Below are 24,318 nucleotides of genomic sequence, written 5' to 3'. Positions count from 1 at the left end.
TGGTCTTAGGCCTTTACTGTAAATTATACGCTGTCTCTATAGATTCATCATCATTTAGCTTTTCTCAGCATGGCATTTACATGGCTGAATCATAGTAATTCTGTTATTCCGCTTAATATATTGCAGTAGAACAATTAATTCATATCAATTGCCTTCTGGATGCTATTATCCTATTTTCCCCAGTTGCCTAAACATCAAAGAAGCTGATGAGGCTATTGATGACTCTGTGTGGGTCTACAGTACTGTTGCATCATGCTTAATTGTGAACAGGTATTGATGTCTTTGAATTGGTTCAGCTTAATTAAGTGTGTTGCCTTGTGGGATTCCTCAGTCCTCCACAGGATAAATATCCTCTCATTGTTTCACATATCCTGCCCAAGGCAACTTCTGGACCAGATCACATTGACTTGATTGCACTTTACAGTATTAACTAATACATAGTAAACATTACTTTAAAAGTCTATTACATATGACATTAGCAATCTTCAAGGATTCCGATTTCTTATCCTGTAATGAGCTAATTAAAGGTGTCAGAGACATAACAGGAATGTGGCGGTATGAAGGCCTGACAGTGTTAAAATGTTTAGTGATGTAGTATGGTTGATCTCCTCAGCCGATCTCCACAGCTGGTGTTCACCTCAGGGCAAGGAAGTAGACTTCTGTTATTGCTGCAAAGCCCATTAGTGCTCCAGCTCCTACACTCTCTCTCTCTTCCCTCCTTCACTCCACATCTCTCCTATCCTTCTGGCCCTTACATGTCCATTCTCTTTCACTATCATTCTCTCTTTTCACCCCATCTTTCTCACCATCTCTCCTCCCTCACATACATCCCTCTCTCTCTTATCTCTCTGTGTTTTATCCCTCCTGCTATCCTTACTTATAGGAGCTGAATTGCTGATGGTGTATCCTTTGTATTGATTGGTTGTGCTGCAGATGTGTCTGTCTGATTGGTTTAATGGGGCTTTACTGGTATCCTTCGTCATAACACTGCCACAGAACCAAGCACACCTGACTGATACATCGGCTGTAGTATCAAGCTCTACAGATCCACTGTAAACATAGGAGGTTTCTCAGTGAAACACATCACACATCTGAGCTGTATGACACCAACAGTTACTTTGCCAAACTGCTTATGCACAAAGGAAATGCCCATCTCTTTAGATGTGTAGATTTGTGATAAGCCCGACACCACTGTGTGACTGTGATTGGGATGATACCATCCGTCAAGACATGCTACTACTTGTTCACAGTATGCAAAGCCATCCAACTGGCTATCCCAGTCCAGTCCAGGGTAATAACTTTGTATGTAGATGATACTTCAGTTGTCTACTAACAGAACCTTCAGATGCAGGTCCATGACCTCTGGTAAAACTGCCTCATAGGTCCTCTGTAGCCTGCTGTGCATTTTCCCTCACTGCCACACTGACTGGCTGTACACCACAAGACACATGGTCCCTCTCTCCACATTCCCCAGTTATTTTTTAAAATATTTGTATCTCATTCTCTATTTTTCCCCGGCTCTCCTTTTATTTGTCTTGCACTCTGTCTAGAGGTGAGACGTCACCATCTGCTTTATGAGAGTGTTAACACCAGTGTATAGAGGTGACTGGGTGAAAACACAAACAGTAACAGTGTTTTGGAAACACTAGCCTCATCACCATGGCAATATGGACGGTAACACTGCTGCCAGCCAGTCATGCTGCCAGGTGGCCATTGCGATTGGCCTAAAATGTATTGAATATACTGTACATATAATATATTACAGAATTGTAGAGCTTTGTAATAGTGGGGAAATTAACCATTTCAACTACACAAGATGCAGTATGCTCTGTGTCTCACTCACTGACTTCATCTCACTAATTCATCTCAGTAATTAGGTCATTAAACCAACCGATTCAAGCCTCTTGATGACAGCAGATACCCTCCATAAGGTTTCATGGTCCTGTGATGAACAGCATGGTAAAGGTTATCACGGTAATCCTCTCCTTTATTTGGATCAGGGTCTCATTATCCCCATGATCACTAGTTATTAAAGCCATCTCCTTCTCCGTCTGTGGTTGAACATGTAGGATGGGATAGGATGTAGCCCCAGACAACAGTCCTTTATCATTAGTCTTCAGGGTGACAGAACAGACCAGGGAGAGCTCATTAGATGGAACACCTCTCCACACATCTCCTCTGCCCCGGTGTTCTGTCACATTCTGTCACACACTGAGACTGGGCTTCCATACAGGCCTCAAGGGCTCTTCTCAGAAACCAACCAGCACTTTATGTGCTGTTAAGGGAACATTTTTTGGGACTTTTACTCACTCACATAGCATCGGGTTCTATGGGGTAAAGATTGCCGTAAAATATCTCTCTTATTTAGTACTACATAGATTGCAGATACTTTGGTCCCATAAAGTGTGGCGAACTGACTAAAATACAGCTTTGGTCCAACTCAGATTGACTCTGAATGGGAGACATCTACTGGCCATTTCTGTGTTTGTTTATGTTCGGGTGCCCCATGAAACATTTTAATGAGATAAATGCATCCTGGTTGGAGTGCTGTTGTTGAAGTTAGCTTCCTATCACAACCATTTGATTGGATCTTCACTTTTCTGCTTGTGCTCTGGTACGCTAGGGACCCACTGAGGGGTTGGGCCGTACCACTAGGGACCCACTGAGGGGTTGGGCCGTACCACTAGGGTCCCACTGAGGGGTTGGGCCGTACCACTAGGGACCCACTGAGGGGTTGGGCCGTACCACTAGGGACCCACTGAGGGGTTGGGCCGTACCACTAGGGACCCACTGAGGGGTTGGGCCGTACCACTAGGGACCCACTGAGAGGGGTCAAGTCACCCAAAGCAATTACTGTAACAACTGTTTGAATAACTGACTAGGAGAAGTTGCTCATCACATGGTATTTTATGTTTTCTACCAGCACTTTCCTCCCAAGCTTGACTTTAAAGAAATTGCTGTGTCAGCTGAAATATGAATGTGAAATAGGACTTAATTTAACATTTACATTTACATTTACATTTACGTCAACAACTGCTGCGCACAATCAGGCAGATGTTCTTGCCGTTTTATGGTTATTTGAATGTTGACTATAGCTCTTCATTAGTTTGATGAAGAGACTTGTGTTGTTGCCATGTATTAATGGCTGCTTCTCTCAGTCCAATCCAGTGAGTCTGATGGTTTAGAAGGAACTGTGTGTTTAAACTACTACTGTAGTTTGTTATCTGACAGATGCTGTGTTTCATTATGTTTTTAGGTAAACACACTTTTTCACACTCATGCACCCAGGCAACACCCAGGCACACACACACACACACACACACACACACACACACACACACACACACACACACACACACACACACACACACACACACACACACACACACATACACGCACACACACACACACACACACACACTGTTCCTTCCTATGCAATCCTGACACACACCCTTCTCTAATGCAAATGCATTTCCATGGCACCTGGCTGCATGGAAACATAAAGTATTTATCCAAATCAGCTGCCACATCCATCATACAGCTCAATCTTCAACAACATTTCCACTGCAGCCATTACAGTCTGTCAAGGCGTGCTGAAGGTGGGTGTGGTGTAGGAATCATGCGCAGGACACAGAGGCTCAGTCCAAAGGCTTTAGTGCAATAAATATATATCCAACCGAAGCAAAATAAGCCCGAAGGCAAATGCCGACGCACACAGGCGACAAAGCGAATGGCGCACAAACATGTGCAAACACCCTCTCAAACACTGGAGGGAAAATGTAGCTCCAAAACACGAAACAGTAGTACAATCACACACAACGACAAGCACACACAACGAGAACTAAATAGGGCACTAACGAGGACTAACAAGACACAGGTGTACAACATCCAGACAAAACCAATCGAACATGAAACATAGATCGGTGGCAGCTAGTACTCCGGGGACGACGACCGCGAAGCCTGCCCGAACCAGGAGGAGGAGCAGCCTCGGCCGAAACCGTGACAGTACCCCCCTTGACGCGGCGGCTCCAGCCGGCGCCGACCCCGGCCTCGGGGGCGACCAGGAGGACGCGGAGCAGGGCACGCGGGATGGTCCCCGGTGGAACTCCGACAGGAGAGATGGGTCTAGGATGTCCCTCCGCGGCACCCAGCACCGCTCCTCCGGGCCGTACCCCTCCCACTCCACGAGATACTGAAGACCCCCCATCCGGCGTCTAGAGTCCAAGATGGACCGAACGGTGTCGCTCGGAGCCCCCTCGATGTCCAGTGGGGGCGGAGGAGTCTCCCCTATCTCATTGTCCTGGAGTGGACCAGCTACCACCGGCCTGAGAAGAGACACATGGAACAGGGGTTAATATTCCTATACTCAACAGGTAGATGTAATCTATAACATACCTCGTTCAATCTTCTCAGGACTTTAAAGGGCCCCACAAACCGCCGACCCAGCTTCCGGCAGGGCAGGCGGAGGGGTAGGTTTCTGGTAGAGAGCCAGACTCGATCTCCGGGTGCGTACACCGGCCCCTCACTGCGGTGGAGATCGGCGCTCGCCTTGTGACGAAGGACGGCCCGCTGCAGGTGGACGTGGGCAGCATCCACGTCTCTTCCGAGCGCCTCATCCAATCATCCACCGCAGGGGCCTCGAGGCGGTGTCAGAGGAAGGCCCTCAAAATTGTCAAAGACTCCAGCCACCCTAGTCATAGACTGTTCTCTCTGCTACCGCACGGCAAGCGGTACCGGAGTGCCAAGTCTAGGTCCAAAGACTTCTCAACAGCTTCTACCCACAAGCCATAAGACTCCTGAACAGCTAATCATGGCTACCCGGACTATTTGCACTGCCCCCCACCCCATCCTTTTTACGCTGCTGCTACTCTGTTAAGTATTTATGCATAGTCACTTTAACTCTACCCACATGTACATATTACCTCAACTACCTCAACTAGCCGGTGCCCCCGCACATTGACTCTGCACCGTTACCCCCTGTATATATAGCCTCCCTACTGTCACTTTATTTTACTTCTGCTCTTTGTTTTTCTCAACACTTTTTTTTTTTTTTTTTTTGTTGTTGTTTTATTCTTACTTTTTTTGTTTAAAATAAACGCACTGTTGGTTAAGGGCTGTAAGTAAGCATTTCACTGTAATGTCTGCACTTGTTGTATTCGGCGCATGTGACCAATAAAATTTGATTTGATTTGATCTGGCTCTGCTGCCAAGGTGCCAGAACCGGCTGGTACCCTAACACACATTGGAAGGGGGTTAGGTTAGTAGAGGAGTGGCGGAGAGAGTTCTGGGCCATCTCGGCCCAGGGAATGTACCGTGCCCACTCCTCCGGCCGGTCCTGGCAATACGACCTCAGAAACCTACCCACATCCTGGTTGACACGTTCTACCTGCCCGTTACTCTCGGGTGCTACCCTGAGGTAAGGCTAACCGAGACCCCCAAACGCTCCATGAACGCTCTCCAAACACGAGAGGTAAACTGGGGACCTCGATCAGACACTATATCCTCGGGTACCCGTAATGCCGGAAGACATGGGTAAATAGGGCCTCAGCGGTCTGTAGGGCAGTAGGAAGACCCGCCATAGGGAGAAGACGACAGGCCTTAGAGAACCGGTCCACAACGACCAGGATGGTGGTATTCCCCTGAGAGAGGGAAGGTCTGTCACAAAATCCACCGAGAGGTGGGACCATGGTCGTTGTGGAACGGGCAGGGGTTGTAACTTACCCCTGGGCAGATGTCGGGCGCCTTACACTGGGCACACACCGAGCAGGAGGAGACATAAACCCTCACATCCCTAGCCAAAGTGGGCCACCAGTATTTAGTGCTGAGGCAATGCACCGTCCGGCCGATACCCGGATGTCCAGAGGAGGGTGACGTGTGAGCCCAGTAAATGAGTCGATCCCGAATCTCGCGCGGAACGTACTTCCGACCCTCAGGACACTGTGGAGGGCTGGGGTCGGTACGCAACGCTCGCTCGATCTCGGCATCGACCTCCCACACCACCGGTGCCACTAGGCAAGACTCCGGTAGTATGGGAGTGGGCTCAACGGACCTCTCCTCCTTACCATTCTGGGACCCAGGGATGTACGTGATTTTAAATACGAACCTGGTGAGAAACATACTCCATCGAGCCTGGCGAGGGTTCAGTCTCCTCGCTGCCCGGATGTACTCCAGGTTCCGATGGTCAGTCAAAATAAGGAAAGGGTGTTGAGCCCCCTCAAGCCAATGCCTCCACACCTTAAGGGCTTGAACTACAGCTAACAGCTCCCTGTCCCCAACGTCATAGTTACGCTCCGCCGGGCTGAGCTTCTTACTGTAAAAGGCACAGGGGCGGAGTTTAGGTGGCGTGCCGGACCGTTGAGAGAGAACGGCCCCTATACCAGCCTCAGACGCGTCTACCTCGACCTGAAAGGGTAATGCGGGATCCGGATGCGCCAGCACTGGAGCCGACGTAAACAGGTCCTTCAGTCTCCTAAAGGCCCTGTCCGCATCGACTGACCACTGCAGGCGCACCGGACCCCCCTTCAGAAGGGACGTGATGGGAGCTGCCACCTGTCCAAAACCCCGGATAAACCTCCGGTAGTAATTCGCAAAGCCCAAAAACTGCTGCACCTCTTTTACAGTAGTTGGGGTTTGCCAATTACGCACAGCGGACCTACGATCCACCTCCATTCTCACCCCTGACGCGGACAACCGATAACCCAAAAGGAGACCGACTCCTGGAAAAACAGACATTTCTCTGCCTTGACATATAGGTCGTGCTCCAACAGCCTCCTCAATACACGCCGCACCAGGGTTATATGCTCGGCTCGGGTAGACGAGTACACCAGAATGTCATCAATGTATACGACCACCCCTTGTCCCTGCATATCCCGGAAAATGTTATCTACGAAGGATTGGAAGACTGATGGAGCATTCATCAACCATATGGCATGACGAGATATTCGAAATGACCAGACGTGGTACTAAACGCTGTCTTCCATTCGTCACCCTCCCTAATGCGCACCAAGTTATACGCGCTCCTGAGATCCAGTTTTGTGAAAAACCGCGCTCCATGCAATGACTCCGTCATGGTCGCAATCAGAGGGAGTGGATAACTGTATTTCACAGTAATCTGATTGAGACCACGGTAATCAATGCACGGGCGCAACCCTCCATCTCTCTTTTTCACAAAAAGAAGCTTGAGGAGGCGGGAGAAGTGGAGGGCCGAATGTATCCCTGTCTCAAAGATTCGGCTATATAAGTCTCCATAGCTTTCCTCTCCTCTTGAGACAAAGGATACACATGGCTCCGTGGGAGCGCTGCTCCTGCCTGGAGATCAATCGCACAATCCCCCTGTCTATGAGGAGGCAACTGCGTCGCCCTAGTTTTACTAAACACGAGTGCTAAATCCCCATATTCAGGCGGAATGTGCAGTGCGGGCACTTGGTTTGGACTTTCCACCGAAGTCGCCCCCCACGGAAACACCCAGACATCGCCCCTCGCACTGAGCAGACCACCCATCGAGAGCCCTCTGTTGCCACGAAATAGCAGAGTTATGGGTGCTTAACCAGGGAATCCCCAGCACCACTGGGTACGCAGGAGAGTCGATCAGATACAACTGTATAGTCTCCTCATGACCCCCCTGCGCACACATCCGAAGTGGCGCTGTGATCTCCCTGATCAACCCCGACCCCCAACGGACGGCTGTCTAAGGCATGAACGGGAAAAGGTTGGTCAACAGGTAGGAGAGGGATCCCTAACTCAAAACAAAACTTACGATCAACAAAATTCCCAGCTGCGCCTGAATCTACTAGCGCCTTATGCTGGGAATGAGGTGCAACCTGTGGAAAACAAACAGGTATACAAAAGTGTGCAACAGAAAGCTCTGGGTAAGTGGGACGTCTACTCACCTGGGAGGCCCCCCAGTGCGTGACCTGTTGTCGTTACTCCCGGAGAACCCTCCCCAGCACCTGGCCGTAGTGTGCCCTCCACGACCGCACTTGGTGCAGGAGACAGGCCCCCTCGGGCTCTTCCTACTCCGTTCTCTAGCGCCCGGCACCCCCGAGCTCCATAGGGCTCGGCTCGGAGGTGCCGGAGGGCGGAATGGACGGACTCCCCTCGGGACGTCCACGGGTGGCCAGCAGGGTGTCCAGACGGATGGACATATCGACCAACTGGTCGAAGGTAAGATGGGTATCCCTGCAGGCCAACTCACGTTGAACGTCCTCTCGTAGGCTACATCGAAAATGGTCGATGAGAGCCCGTTCATTCCACCCTGCCTCCGCCGCTAGAGTCCGGTACTCTAGAGCGAACACCTGAGCGCTCCTCCTCCCCTGTCTCAAATGGACCAGACGCTCCCCCGCCGCTTTGCCCTCAGGTGGATGGTCGAACACGGCCTTGAAGCGGCGGGAGAACTCGGCGTAGGTAATGGTGTTGGCGTCCATCTTCCTCCACTCGGCGTTAGCCCACTCCAACGCCTTGCCCGTGAGACAGGAGATGAGGGCGGAAACGCTCTCGTATCCCGAGGGCACCGGGTGTACAGTGGCCAGGTAGAGCTCTACCTGCAGGAGGAACCCCTGACACCCGGCAGCTGTTCCGTCATACGCCCTCGGGAGCGAGCCGAATCCCCCTGGGTTCGAACCTGGGACTGGTGGACCGACCGATGGGATGGACAGGGTAGGTGGAGGTGTGGGTACACTGCTGGCCTCCCATCGGTGCATGATGTTGATTACCTCCTGTAGAGCGGTCTCCAGGTGTCGGATCTGGTCCTCTTGCCCACGGGGATGCTCCTCGAGCGACACAGGCGTCACTGCCGATCCTGCTGATTCCATTATAAAGGTGTGTGATTCTGTCAAGGCGTGCTGAAGGTGGGTGTGGTGTAGGAATCATGCGCAGGACACAGAGGCTCAGTCCAAAGGCTTTAGTGCAATAAATATATATCCAACCGAAGCAAAATAAGCCCGAAGGCAAAATGCACGACGCACACAGGCGACAAAACGAATGACGCACAAACATGTGCAAACACCCTCTCAAACACTGGAGGGAAAATGTAGCTCCAAAACACGAAACAGTAGTACAATCACACACAACGACAAGCACACACAACGAGAACTAAATAGGGCACTAACGAGGACTAACAAGACACAGGTGTACAACATCCAGACAAAACCAATCGAACATGAAACATAGATCGGTGGCAGCTAGTACTCCGGGGACGACGACCGCCGAAGCCTGCCCGAACCAGGAGGAGGAGCAGCCTCGGCCGAAACCGTGACACAGTCCCATGTGGCTCAGTTGGTAGAGCATGGTAGAGCAGGGTTGTGGGTTCGATTCCCACGGGGGACCAGTACAAAACATTTACAAAAATGTGTGTGCTCAGGATAAGAGCATCTGCTGAATGACCTAAATGTAAAAATTACACTGTCCTGTCCAATAACAGAGCATAGCAGCTAACCAGCTCAGCTCAGTGCTAGCCAGGGGCTAAGGAAGCGTACAGTGACTCATTAGGGCTACGAGTTTTCCCCAGGCAGATTACATGGTTAAAAACAACTCCAGGCCAGGCCTGACTCCTAGTGAACGCAGAGGGGAGAAGTGGTGACTGTTTTGGTTTCATTAGGATCCCCATTAGCTGTTTCTCACGCAGCTGCTACTTTTCCTGGGGTCCAAATTTCCTGGGGTCCAAATAGTGAAGTCAGCAGTGAGCTGAGCAGACTTCAGTGGCTGTGTGACTAGCTGACGGGGATTTTCATGAGTGGTCTAATAATAATGATGTAATAAAGGAGGTGGTAACACAGAGTGGAAATGACCTGCCAGTGCCACTACCATGAGGAATAACGGTCTCATTCACTCAGCCCCCTTAAGGCCACAGTACTTCATATTGCCTTTTATAAAGACAGTGCTGGTATGAAGAATAACCCCCGCTGACTATGAGTTGATATCCTTAGTTAATATCCAGTGAGAGAATGGACTTCAGGAGCTACTTGAGGTATTTTGGTGCTCAGTGTGAAAGTATGCAGTCTGAACTGTATGGAAGTTCTGCCACAAGATCTCACGTGACGTTCCACAACGTTCAATTTTGGGTCTGGTACTGTTTCAGTTTATATATGTTACCCCTTGACAGCGTTATCAGAAAGCACAGCATTGATTTTCACTACTATGCAGACTATACACAACTTTACATTTCTGTGTCACCAGAGGATTTTAGCTCCACAGATAAATTAGTAGACTGCATTAGTGATTTAAATACTTGGATGGCTCACAACTTCTTCCAGCTAAATCAAGACAAGACCGAGGTACTTATTATTGGCGCCAAAGCACAGAGAGAGAATCTGGCCGCACATTTTAATTCACGGGCAATAAAGATAAAACACCATGTAAAAAACCTAGGTGTCGTTTTAGATTCTTAACTCAATTTCGAATCACACATTAGGAATGTGACCAAAATAGCTTTTACCACATGATGAACATTGCCATGGTGCGGCCGTTTCTCTCTCAGGCTGATACAGAGAGACTTATCCATGCTTTTATTACAAGCAGGCTTGACTACTGTAATGTTCTCCTGTCTGGTCTACCCAAGAAAGCCATTGGTCAACTGCAAAACATACAGAATGCTGCAGCACTGGTACTGACCAAGACCAGACGGAGAGCACACATTACACTGGTTTTAAGGTCTCTGGACTGGCTGCCTGTGAGTTTTAGAATTAATTTAAAGATTTTTCTATTGGTTTTTAAATCAATCCACAATTGTGCACCCCAATACATGTCAGACATGTTTTTAAGTTATCTACCCAGTAGGTCCCTCAGGTCCTCTGGCACTGGCCTTTTAACTATCCCAAAGCCTAGGACCAAGAGGCATGGAGAGGCAGCCTTTAGTTACTATGCCCCCAGCCTCTGGAATAGCCTGCCAGAGAACCTGAGGGGTGCTGAAACTGTGGACATATTTTTTTTGTTTTTTATCTTATGTTTGTTGTGTAGTAAATATATCAGCTTTTATTTTCATAGTTTTTTTTAAATTAATTTTTCCTGTGAAGCACTGTGAAGTGTGTGTGTGTGTGTTTGTGTGTGTGTGTGACAATTATGTTCTAATGACCGACGCATGACCCAACCCTTTTTCCAAGACCACATCCCAGAGAGCTAAAATGGACTCTTCCTTTCTGGCAGCTGGCCCATGCTGTGGAATATCTTATTGAGAATTTACTCTCATCTCTCGTACAGGACGAGTGAAACTCTCTCATCATCCTTATTCATGAGGGATCAGGTCTACTCTTTTGTAAGTGTTATGCAAGGCAGCAGCCTCTGACAGTAGATACATCTGCATCCCAATATGCCCTATATTCCCTATATAGTGCATTAATTTTGACAAGAGTATGGCCCCTGGTCAAAGTAATGCACTATATAGGGAATAGGGTGCCATTTGGGATACAGACCTATAGGAAGGTTCAGTCTGGGAAACTGTGAGATTGTATTTCAATAGGAAGGAGGGATGTTGGCAGAATCTAATAATTTCACCCAATTTGACATCTGAATGTGATGAATTATGCTAAGGGTGAAGAGGGTAGCTAGGGCTCAGTAAGGGTGTGTGAGGTATCAGTCATGCTGCTTTGTACCTGGAGTTTGTTTGTGCCTTCTTGGCCTTGAAGCAGTATGCTCTCTCACCTGCTTACTCAAGTGAACATGTATTTGCTGAAGAAGTCACTGTTGTTGACCTCTGTGGTGTTTATGTTGTTGTCAGTATGCTCTAGGCCTAGAAAACCTCTGCAGAATTATTCTTGATACCATCGGGCTGTTCTTGTACTCTTTGTTTTAATGTGTCTCCACGCTCTGTTAAAGAGGAGTTTGCGTAGAGCTTGATAGAACGTGGTCAAAACTACTTTGTCAGACTGTATGCAAAACCATTTCATTGATTGGCTTATGCTATTCAAATGTTGTTGTATGCCCCTTTTGTGTTGCTATTTGCATATGGAAAAAACAACAATGATTCAGTTGGATTTGCCTTTTGAAAGCAATAGTTGAATGTCTTTGTGTAGGCAAGCTTGCTCACCCTATCACACCTTGACATTGTCACTGAGCAAGGCTGAGCCCTACATTTCTCAAGAGCCAGCCAGGCAAGTCTCTACAGTTGTCAGTTTCACTTTGTTCATGAATTCTCAAATACATACAAGAATATTATTAGTTATTTTAATTAAGTTATTTTAATTCAGAAGTCATCCTGTGGAGGCAGGTACCTCAAAGGCATCTCTGTCCTATATCAGATAAAGACAGTCAGTTCTACAGTATTTACATAAGATGAGTTGCGTCTGTTAGTTTGACCTGAATGACTACGATATCAATGACTGTAGAACCCACCACTATTTTTTTGTTTATTCACAATGTTGAGCATTTGTCCTGGACAGTGTACTGTATTTCTGTATTATCTTGTGTAAAGAGCTCTGTTCATCCATGCACGCTGAAATGACCCTGCCATTCCACGCAGGTGCGTGTGTGTGTGCCTGCCTTACGTACGCACATGCCCCTAGGTCATCCGTCTATTCACTCCAATTCACAGCTCTCAAAGTTCAGAGCTTTCTCTCTCTCTCTCTCTCTCTCTCTCTCTCTCTCTCTCTCTCTCTCTCTCTCTCTCTCTTTCTCTCTTTCTTAGATTGCTCCAGATAGATTGTAACACCTGTGTTGTTATCTAAGTCAGGACATGAGGCGAGGGTGTGAAAGATGTTCTGACTAAAACACTCCTGTGTACAATATGAACTAGCTCCTAGCAGACCTCCCAGCACAGTTTAGCCCCGGGGGAGCTGGGCCTGTGTCAAGACATCCAGTGACACAGGGTCAAACTTAGGGCCTGGCTATAGAGACACAGACAGTTAATGTTTCCCTAGATTTGATCTTAGGCATGGCACAAATGTCCCAAAAACAGAGTCCAGCGCTGGAGACACTACAGTCTAGAGATTGCCCAGTGATTGACTTATAATATACACTATATATACAAAAGTATGTGGACACACCTTCAAATTAGTGGATTCGGCTATTTCAGCCACACCCATTGCTGACAGGTGTATAAAATTGGACACACAGCCATGCAATCTCCATAGACATACATCGGCAGTAGAATGGCCATACTGAAGAGCTCCGTGACTTTCAACATGGCACCGTCATAGGATGCCACATTTCCAACAAGTCAGTTTGTCAAATTTCTGCCTTGCTAGAGCTGCCCCGGTCAACTGTAAGTGCTCTGATTGTGAAGTGGAAACGTCTAGGAGCTACAACAGCTCAGCTACGAAGTGGTAGGCCACACAATCTCACAGAATGGGACCGCCAGGTGCTGAAGCGCGTAAAAAACGTCTGTCCTCGGTTGCAACACTTACTACCGAGTTCCAAACTGCCTGTGGAAGCAACATCAGCACAATAACTGTTCGTTGGGAGCTTCATGAAATGGGTTTCCATGGCCGAGCAGCCTCACACAAGCCTAAGATCACCATGTGCAATGCCAAGCGTCGGCTGGAGTGGTGTAAAGCTCGCTGCAATTGGACCCTGGTGCAGTGGAAATGTGTTCTCTGGAGTGATGAATCACGCTTCACCATCTGGCATTCCAATGGCCGATTCTGGGTTTGGCAGATGCCTTGAGAACGCTACCTGCCCCAATGCATAATGCCAACTGTAAATTTTGGTGGAGGAGGAATAATGATCTGGGGCAGTTTTTCATGGTTTGGGCTAGGCCCCTTAGTTCCATTGAAGGGAAATGTTAATGCTACAGCATACAATGACATTCTAGATGATTCTGTGCTTCGAACTTTGTGACAACAGTTTGGGGAAGGCCCTTTCCTGTTTCAGCATGACAATGCCCCCTTGCACAAAGCGAGGTCCATACAGAAATGGTTTGTCGAGATCAGTGTAGAAGAACTTTACTGGCCTGCACAGAGGTCTGACCTCAACCCCATCGAACACCTTTGGGATGAATTGGAACGCCGACTGCGAGCCAGGCCTAATCGCCCAACATCACTGCCCGACCTCACTAATGCTCCTGTGGCTGAATGGAAGCAAGTCCCTGCAGCAATGTTCCAACATCTAGCGGAAAGCCTTCCCAGAAGAGTGGAGGCTGTTATAGCAGCAAAGGGGGGACCAACTCCATATTAATGCCCATAATTTTGGAATGAGATGTTGAGCAGGTGTCCACATACTTTTGGTCATGTAGACATTTAGTGGTAGAGCTACTTTACGTGGATTGGATGGATTGGTCTGTCTGCTTAAGTTCTCAGGTGTGTCTCTCTTTGCAGGGCATCAACATATATTTTCATTGGTGAGCTAACTACGTGTGTTGTAGTGGATGAGTGTCTGGTTAACTTCTAGTTGTTGTGTTTCCTTGCAGGGCATCAACATCGTGGGGCCAAGTAATGCTGAGACCACCCCTCCTGCCAACCCAGGGATGTACCAGCTGGACATCACTCTAAAGAAGGGACACAACCTCGCAATCAGGGACAGAGGAGGTATCTCTCTGTGGGATCCATCTCTCTCTGTTTCCCTCTTTCTCTCTCTCTCTGTGGGATCCATCTCTCTCTTTCCCTCTCTCTCTCTCTCTCTCTCTCTCTCTCTCTCTCTCTCTCTCTCTCTCTCGCTCTCTCTGTGGGATCCATCTCTCTCTTTCCCCCTCTCTCTCTGTGGGATCCATCTCTCTCTCTCTCTCTCTCTCTCTCTCTCTCTCTCTCTCTCTCTCTCTCTCTCTCTCTCTCTCTCTCTAATCAATCAATTTTATTTTATATAGCCCTTCTTACATCAGCTAATATCTCGAAGTGCTGTACAGAAACCCAGCCTAAAACCCCAAACAGCTAGTAATGCAGGTGTAGAAGCACGGTGGCTAGGAAAAACTCCCTAGAAAGGCGAAAACCTAGGAAGAAACCTAGAGAGGAACCAGGCTATGAGGGGTGGCCAGTCCTCTTCTGGCTGTGCCGGGTGGAGATTATAACAGAACCATGCCAAGATGTTCAAAAATGTTCATAAGTGACAAGCATGGTCAAATAATAATCAGGAATAAATCTCAGTTGGCTTTTTCATAGCCGATCATTAAGAGTTGAAAACAGCAGGTCTGGGACAGGTAGGGGTTCCATAACCGCAGGCAGAACAGTTGAAACTGGAATAGCAGCAAGGCCAGGCGGACTGGGGACAGCAAGGAGTCACCACGGCCGGTAGTCCCGACGTATGGTCCTAGGGCTCAGGTCTCTCAGTTGGCTTTTCATAGCCGATCATTAAGAGTTGAAAACAGCAGGTCTGGGACAGGTAGGGGTTTCGTAGCCGCAGGCAGAACAGTTGAAACTGGAATAGCAGCAAGGCCAGGCGGACTGGGGACAGCAAGGTGTCATCATGCCCGGTAGTCCTGACGTATGGTCCTAGGGCTCAGGTTCTCAGAGAGAAAGAGAGAACGAGAGAATTAGAGAGAGCATACTTAAATTCACACAGGACACTGGATAAGACAGGAGAAGTACTCCAGGTATAACCAACTAACCCCAGCCCCCGACACATAAACTACTGCAGCATAAATACTGGAGGCTGAGACAGGAGCGGTCCGGAGACACTGTGGCCCCATCCGAAGAAACCCCGGACAGGGCCAAACAGGAAGGATATAACCCCACCCACTCCGCCAAAGCACAGCCCCCGCACCACTAGAGGGATATCCCCAACCACCAACTTACAATCCTGAGACAAGGCCGAGTATAGCCCACAGAGGTCTCCACCACAGCACAAACCAAGGGGGGCGCCAACCCAGACAGGAAGATCACGTCAGTAACTCAACCCACTCAAGTGACGCACCCCTCCCAGGGACGGCATGAAAGAGCACCAGCAAGCCAGTGACTCAGCCCCTGCAACAGGGTTAGAGGCAGAGAACCCCAGTGGAGAGGGAACCGGCCTGGCAGAGACAGCAAGGGCTGTTCGTTGCTCCAGCCTTTCCGTTCACCTTCACACTCCTGGGCCAGACTACACTCAATCATATGACCTACTGAAGAGATAAGTCTTCAGTAAAGACTTAAAGGTTGAGACCGAGTCTGCGTCTCTCTCACATGGGTAGGCAGACTGTTCCATAAAAATGGAGATCTATAGGAGAAAGCCCTGCCTCCCGCTGTTTGCTTAGAAATTCTAGGGACAATTAGGAGGCCTGCGTCTTGTGACCGTAGCGTACATATTGGTATGTACGGCAGGACCAACTCGGAAAGATAGGTAGGAGCAAGCCCATGTAACGCTTTATAGGTTAACAGTAAAACCTTGAAATCAGCCCTTGCCTTAACAGGAAGCCAGTGTAGGGAAGCTAGCACTGGAGTAATATGATCAAATTTCTTGGTTCTAGTCAGGATTCTAGCAGCCGTATTTAGCACTAACTGAAGTTTATTTAGTGCTTTATCCGGGTAGCCGGAAAATAGAGCATTGCAGTAGTCTAACCTAGAAGTAACAAATGCATGGATTAATTTTTCTGCATCATTTTTGGACAGAAAATTTCTGATTTTTGCAATGTTACGTAGATGGAAAAAAGCTGTCCTTGAAACAGTCTTGATATGTTCGTCAAAAGAGAGATCAGGGTCAAGAGTAACGCCGAGGTCCTTCACAGTTTTATTTGAGACGACTTTACAACCATCAAGATGAATTGTCAGATTTAACAGAAGATCTCTTTGTTTCTTGGGACCTAGAACAAGCATCTCTGTTTTGTCCGAGTTTAAAAGTAAAAAGTTTTCAGCCATCCACTTCCTTATGTCTGAAACACAGGCTTCTAGCGAGGGCAATTTTGGGGCTTCACCATGTTTCATTGAAATGTACAGCTGTGTGTCATCCGCATAGCAGTGAAAGTTAACATTATGTTTTCGAATAACATCCCCAAGAGGTAAAATATATAGTGAAAACAATAGTGGTCCTAAAACGGAACCTTGAGGAACACCGAAATGTACAGTTGATTTGTCGGAGGACAGACCATTCACAGAGACAAACTGATATCTTTCCGACAGGTAGGATCTAAACCAGGCCAGAACTTGTCCGTGTAGACCAATTTGGGTTTCCAGTCTCTCCAAAAGAATGTGGTGATCGATGGTGTCAAAGGCAGCACTAAGGTCTAGTAGCACGAGGACAGATGCAGAGCCTCGGTCTGACGCCATTAAAAGGTCATTTACCACCTTCACAAGTGCAGTCTCAGTGCTATGATGGGGTCTAAAACCAGACTGAAGCATTTCGTATACATTGTTTGTCTTCAGAAAGGCAGTGAGTTGCTGCGCAACAGCTTTTTCTAAAATTTTTGAGAGGAATGGAAGATTCGATATAGGCCGATAGTTTTTTATATTTTCCGGGTCAAGGTTTGGCTTTTTCAAGAGAGGCTTTATCACTGCCACTTTTAGTGAGTTTGGTACACATCCGGTGGATAGAGAGCTGTTTATTATGTTCAACATAGGAGGGCCAAGCACAGGAAGCAGCTCCTTCAGCAGTTTAGTAGGAATAGGATCCAGTATGCAGCTTGAAGGTTTAGAGGCCATGATTATTTTCATCATTGTGTCAAGAGATATAGTACTAAAACACTTAAGTGTCTCTCCCGATCCCAGGCCCTCGCAGAGCTGTGCAGATCCAGGACAGCTAAGCCCTGGAGGAATACGCAGATTCAAAGAGGAGTCCGTAATTTGCTTTCTAATGGTCATGATCTTTTCCTCAAAGAAGTTCATGAATTTATCACTGCTGAAGTGAAAGCCATCCTCTCTTGGGGAATGCTGCTTTTTTAGTTAGCTTTGCAACAGTATCAAAAAGAAATTTTGGATTGTTCTTATTTTCCTCGATTAAGTTGGAAAAGTAGGATGATCGAGCAGCAGTGAGGGCTCTTCGGTACTGCACGGTACTGTCTTTCCAAGCTAGTCGGAAGACTTCCAGTTTGGTGTGGCGCCATTTCCGTTCCAATTTCCTGGAAGCTTGCTTCAAAGCTCGGGTATTTTCTGTATACCAGGGAGCTAGTTTCTTATGACAAATGTTTTTCGTTTTTAGGGGTGCAACTGCATCTAGGGTATTGCGCAAGGTTAAATTGAGTTCCTCAGTTAAGTGGTTAACTGATTTTTGTCCTCTGACGTCCTTGGGTAGGCAGAAGGAGTCTGGAAGGGCATCAATGAATTTTTGTGTTGTTTGAGAATTTATAGCACGACTTTTGATGCTCCTTGGTTGGGGTCTGAGCAGATTATTTGTTGCGATTGCAAATGTAATAAAATGGTGGTCCGATAGTCCAGGATTTTGTGGAAAAACATTAAGATCTACAACATTTATTCCATGGGACAAAACTAGGTCCAGAGTATGACTGTGGCAGTGAGTAGGTCCAGAGACATGTTGGACAAAACCCACTGAGTCGATAATGGCTCCGAAATACTTTTGGAGTGGGTCTGTGGACTTCTCCATGTGAATATTAAAATCACCAAAAATGATTCTCTCTCTCTCTCTCTCGCTCTCTCTCTCTCTCTCTCTCTCTCTCACTCTCTCTCTCTCTTTCTCTATCTCACTCTCTCTCTCTCTTTCTCTATCTCTATCTCTGTGGGTTCTATCTCTCTCTTTTTCTCTCTGTTTGGATTTCTCTGTGGATACCCTCTCTCTTTCTCTTTGGATTCTCTTTCCCTTTCTCTCTTTCTCTCTCTTTGGATTCCCTCTCTCTCTTTCTCTGTGGATTCTCTCTCTCTCTCTCTCTCTCTCTCTCTCTCTCTTCTCTCTCTCTCTCTCTCTCTCTCTCTCTCTCTCTCTCTCTCTCTCTCTCTCTCTCTCTCTCTCTCTCTCTCTCTCTCTCTCTCTCTCTCTCTCTCTCTTGTGGGTTCCATCTCTCTCTTTCTCTTTCTCTCTCTTTGGATTCTCTCTCTCTCTCTCTCTCTCTCTCTCTCTCTCTCTCTCTCTCTCTCTCTCTCTCTGTGGGTTCCATCTCTCTCTTTCTCTTTCTCTCTCTTTGGATTCTCTCTCTCTCTCTCTCTCTCTCTCTCTCTCTCTCTCTCTCTCTCTCTCTCTCTCTCTCTCTCTCTCTCTCTCTGCATGCTGGGAGTGTTTGGTGCGTGCTGGGAATTGTTTGAGTGAGTGCTAAGTGCGAGTGTTGTGTAGAGTTAGATATCCTGGGTTTTCCTTTTCTTGGTGATATCCTTTTTTCTTCTATGCATGATTAAGATTATTATTTCTATTTTTTTGTTGTGGTAGAATTAAGTATATTGTTTTTCGTGTCGAAATTACCCTGATTTTGGTGGGGATGGCGGCCCGAATCGGGACGCCCGTCCCTGTCACTTCGACACGGCTTTAGGTGTGTTACTGAAGCTACTGTCACGGTGGAAGAGGTTCTGGTCGCCGTAGGAGAGAAGGTAGGATATGAGAATGTTGCTTATGCGTCACGGATGAATAAAGCGGTGGTGGTATTTCTTAAAGAAGAGCGCCTTGTTGATCGTATGGTTGAGCATGGCATACTTCTTAAAGGAATGTTTATTCAAGTTACGCCCGCTTTTTTTCTCCGTCAACAAGGGTAACGATTTCAAATGTACCGCCGTTCATTCCAAATGAGCTATTGGAGCGCGAGTTATTGCGCTTTGGGAAGTTTGCAAGTTCAATTAAGGTTGTCCCATTGGGTTGCAAACACCCGGCGTTGAAACAGGTAATGTCGTTTCGGCGACAGGTGTTTATGTTTTTGGACTCACCGGAGCAGACTTTGGAGTTATCGTTTAAAGTCAAGTATGACAATAGACTGTATATGGCTTATGCTAGTACGGGTAGTCAACGGTGTTTTGAGTGTGGGGATGTTGGTCATAAGCGACATGCTTGCCCGAAAAGGGAGAAGGCAGAGGGAGGGGCGCAGGTGGTCCTCGTAACGCCTGGGCCCACTGATGTAGGAAGAGGTGGGCTGACAGTGGTAGAACAGCCACACGCATCTGTTGCTGAGGAACAAGTTGTCCGTGTTGAGGGCACAGAGGTGCAACTTGTACCAGAGGGAAATGTTATGCAGCAGAAAAAAATGGTTGTAGAAGGTAAGGATGGATCTGAAGGGCCATTTCCTCAGACTGGTGAGGAGGTGCCCAGTACGAGTGCTGTGGTACAGGAGGGGGTACATGTGGAGCTAATCTCCCAGGTAGTGGAGGAGATGCCCACTAAAAGTAATGGGTTACAGGAGAGGGTTCATGTGGAGCTCATCTCCCAGGTAGTGGAGGAGATGCCCACTATGAGTGCTGGGGTACAGGGGGGCTAGTCTCCCAGGTAGTGGAGGAGATGCCCACTATGAGTGCTGGGTTACAGGGGGGCTAGTCTCCCAGGTAGTGGAGGAGATGCCCACTAAGAGTAATGGGGTTCAGGTGGGGCTAGTCTCCCAGGTAGTGGAGGAGATGCCCACTACGAGTAATGGGGTTCAGGTGGGGCTAGTCTCCCAGGTAGTGGAGGAGATGCCCACTACGAGTAATGGGGTTCAGGTGGGGCTAGTCTCCCAGGTAGTGGAGGAGATGCCTGGTACGAGTGATGGGGTGCAAGTGGGGAGTGTTGAAAGGGATGTGGTAGAGGGGAGTCAGTGGTCTGTGGCCTCAGTTGAGGAGGATCAGGAGAAGGATATGGATATGGATATCTCTCTTGATACGGTATCAGCTGGTGAGGACTCAATTTACGATCTAGAGGAGGTAAAAGGGTTTCTGGATCAGACTTTTGGGAAATCTGTCAAATTGGCAGATTATTTTGATGTTGATAAGTTTGTGAGGTCAGCTGTGATGTTACAGAAGACGGTGGGGTTAGACCAGTTGAGTGAGAAGAAGCGGTTTCGCTTGAGGAAATTTGTTACTGCTGTTGCAGCAGCAAAGGGTGGTGGGAAACGTGGTCAGGTTAAGAGAAAATTTAAATAATGATGATGATTATGCCTCATAGGGTGTTCTATTCTCTTTGTCTGGTTTCTCTGTGGTATCTTCTGCTTTTCCTTTGTCTTTTCTATATGGAGGTACTAAGGGTAGGTTCTCTCAACATTAATGGAGGAAGGGACAGGAATAAGAGGGCTTGGGTATTAGAAGTAATAAAACAGAAAAGGCTTAATGTAGTTTTCCTACAGGAGACACATAGTGATGAGGAAAATGCGGCTGACTGGGGTATGTGGTGGGAGGGGCAGCATATACTCAGTCATGGTACTAATTTCAGTGCTGGGGTGGCAATCTTGTTTTCTTCAGGCTTAGGGGTGACTGTGGTATCTACAACAGAGATTGTCAAGGGTCGGGTTTTATTGGTCAAGGTGAATGTTATGGGGTTTTTTTTTTTTTTTTTGAATGTTTATGCTCCTAATGAGGGTACAGAGCGTATTGTTGTTTTTGATAAAATAAAGGAAACCTTAAGACAGTGTGACCAAGAGGGGTGTATGGTTTTAGGGGGACTGGAACTGTACAGTGGATTTTACTGTTGATCGCACCGCTGAAGAACCTCACCTGCGGTCAGCAATTTGTCTGTCTGGTCTATTAACTGAGTTTGAGCTTTCTGATGTGTGGAGAGTAAGGAATGCAAAAGTTAGGCAGTACACATGGCTAAAAGTTAATGAAGGTCATGTCAGTGCAGCAAGGTTAGACAGGTTGTATGTATCTGAGCAATACTGTAGTAGGGTTGGAAGGTGTGACATTACTCCTGTGGGTTTCTCTGATCACCATATTGTCACTGTTGATATTCACTTGTCCTGTCCACGAAGGTCATCATCTTATTGGTATTTTAATGTTAAATTGTTACATGATGTCATGTTTTGTGAAAGGTTTTTGTTGTTTTGGGAAAAATGGAGGGTTACAAAAGGGAATTTTGAGTCCTTGAGACAATGGTGGGAGGTTGGGAAGGCCCAAATACGATTATTTTGTCAACAGTATACTGCTCTGTCTCGAATTGAAGTTAAAGAGACTATCAGGGCCCTTGAGCAGAACATTAAATCTATTGAATTGAAGTTGCTCACTCAGAATGACCCCGGACTAGTCATGAGCTTACAGGACAAGAAACATGAATTGAGGTCGTTTCTGCATGAAAGAGTGAAGGGTGCCTTGATTAGGTCTCGTTTCGCTTCCCTCAAGGATATGGATGCTCCTAGTGCTTTTTTTTTTAACCTAGGACAGTCGACATTGCAACGTAAACAGATGGTCTGCCTTCGTCTCCCTGATGGGAAGGTGACCACGGACGACAGTGAAATGCGTCAACATGCCGTGGATTTCTATTCTGCCCTCTATAAGGCGGAGGATTGTGACTCTCTGTGTACTGAACAGTTGTTACACGGTCTTCCTCAATTGGGACCTGAGCAAAGAGTCGCATTGGACTCTGACATTACACTGCAAGAGCTGGCCACAGCAGTTATGCAGCTCTCAACAGGCCGAGCCCCTGGCATTGATGGTTTACCATCTGAGTTTTACAAGCACTTTTGGGGTCTATTGGGGAGGATTTTTATGAAGTGGTGTGTGAATCTTTTCATGAGGGCTCTCTTCCTGTATCTTGTCAACGTGCGGTACTTTCACTGTTGCCAAAAAAGGGGGATTTGGCTCTCATAAAAAATTGGAGACCTGTTGCTTTGCTGTGTGCAGAATATAAAATTGTTTCTAAATGTCTCTCAAACAGGTTGAAAGAGTATCTGGGATTGTTGGTCCACAAGGACCAGTCCTACTGTGTACCTGATCGCTCTATTGTTGACAACTTGTTTCTAATAAGAGATGTTTTGGACATTTGTAAACTGTCTGATGTAAATGTGGGTTTACTTTCTTTGGATCAGGAGAAGGCTTTTGATCGTGTGGACCACCAGTACTTGTTTAAAACAATGAAAGCCTTTGGGGTTGGGGATGTTTTTTTGTCTTGGATGAAGTTACTGTATGCTGGGGCCTCGTGTATGGTGAAGGTGGGGGGGTGGTTTGAGTTGTCCCATCCCTGTCCAAAGGGGCATCAGGCAGGGATGCCCAATTTCAGGGCAGTTATACAGTCTGGCGATTGAACCAATGCTTTGCTTTTTAAGAGCGAAGCTTACTGGTTTCTCTGTGCCAGGTGTAATGAAGGGTCCCACGATAGCACTGTCTGCGTATGCAGATGACGTGACAGTTTTTATTACAGGGGATGAGGATGTTAAGGTTCTCTCAGACGCCTTAAAGGTGTATGAGGGGGGCCTCCTCAGCTAGAGTCAATTGGGGAAAGAGTGAAGCGCTGTGGGCAGGCCAGCTTCAGATGGGGTCCGCTCCACGGTTACCAGGGGGCTTCAGTGGGGCAGAGATGGGATGAAGACTTTGGGGGTTTTTCTAGGCTCCGATGTCTTTCAGAAAAAGAACTGGGAGGGTGTAGTGGAGAAAGTGTGTGCCAGACTGTCAAGATGGAAATGGGTGCTGCCCCAGCTGTCTTATAGGGGAAGGGTACTGGTAGCTAATAACCTAGCTGCCTCTACCCTGTGGCACAGACTAATGATTTTACAGCCACCAAAGGGTCTGATACAAGAGCTTCAGAGGACCCTTGTCAACTTCTTCTGGTCTGGACAACATTGGATTAAAGCTTCAGCCCTGTACCTGCCACTGCACGAGGGTGGGCAAGGCCTGGTGGACATTTCTTCCAGGATCATGGCTTTCCCGGCTTCAAGCAGCCCAGAGACTGTTGTACAGTGACGGTTCTAGCTGGGTTGACACAGCCTACGCATTGATGAGGAGAGCGGGCTGTTTGGGCTTAGACAAGCATCTTTTCCTCTTAAAGCTGGAGGGGGTGAGTTGCCTGGCCTGACTCCATTTTATGAGTCTGTTATGCAGGCTTGGAGAGTTCTGGTCAAGTCCCGTAAGGCCTGCACGCCACCAGGGATGTGGCTTTTTGAAGAGCCTCTTTTTCACAACACTGCCATCCAGTCCCGTGTTCTGGGTTCAGCTAGCCTACGTTCATGCCTGTTAGGCGTGGGGTGTACTAAGCTGGGTCATCTGATGTGGAACAGGAATAGGTCGTTGGAGGAGCTGGGAGAAAGAGCGGGGATCCGATCGTCTCGCCTACTGAGGAAGGTCGTCGCTGAGGTCTGTGATTCCTTGCCAGTACTTCATCTGCAGTATGTGACTGACACTTCCAACTCTGATCGGTGGAAGGAGGGTCTGGATTATGTGTTCCCTGCACTGATTGTTAGTGCTGCGGCGGGGGGCATTCGAGGAGGACGTGGGGATGCTGCTTTCCTTCGATACCCCGGAGCTGGGGGAGTTCAAGGAGGTGGGAAAGAAGGCCATGTACAGAACATGTGTAAAGGTGTCCCATGCCTCTTCCCTGGAAGGGGTAAAATCGACGAGGTGGGCGGGTGTGCTTGGTCCAGGTGCCTCCCCAAAAGGCCGCTGGCGAACACTATACAAACTGCCTATTGATAAGAGGACAGCTGACCTCCAATGGAGGATAATA

General features: G+C 47.7%; 1 protein-coding gene across 1 annotated transcript in view; it reads left to right on the top strand.

The window, feature by feature from the left end:
- LOC121584273 (multiple C2 and transmembrane domain-containing protein 1-like) overlaps positions 1-24,318 on the top strand; it is a 195,742-nt gene that overhangs the window by 17,290 nt on the left and 154,134 nt on the right. Inside the window, exon 2 of the mRNA XM_045225950.1 lies at positions 14,291-14,453. Coding sequence (XP_045081885.1) covers positions 14,291-14,453 — 163 coding nt within the window. The remainder of the gene's footprint in view (positions 1-14,290; positions 14,454-24,318) is intronic.

The sequence above is a fragment of the Coregonus clupeaformis genome, chromosome 16, assembly GCF_020615455.1.
Source record: "Coregonus clupeaformis isolate EN_2021a chromosome 16, ASM2061545v1, whole genome shotgun sequence".
NCBI classification, from domain to species: Eukaryota; Metazoa; Chordata; class Actinopteri; order Salmoniformes; family Salmonidae; genus Coregonus; species Coregonus clupeaformis.
This window is presented reverse-complemented; position numbering and strand designations above follow the sequence as displayed.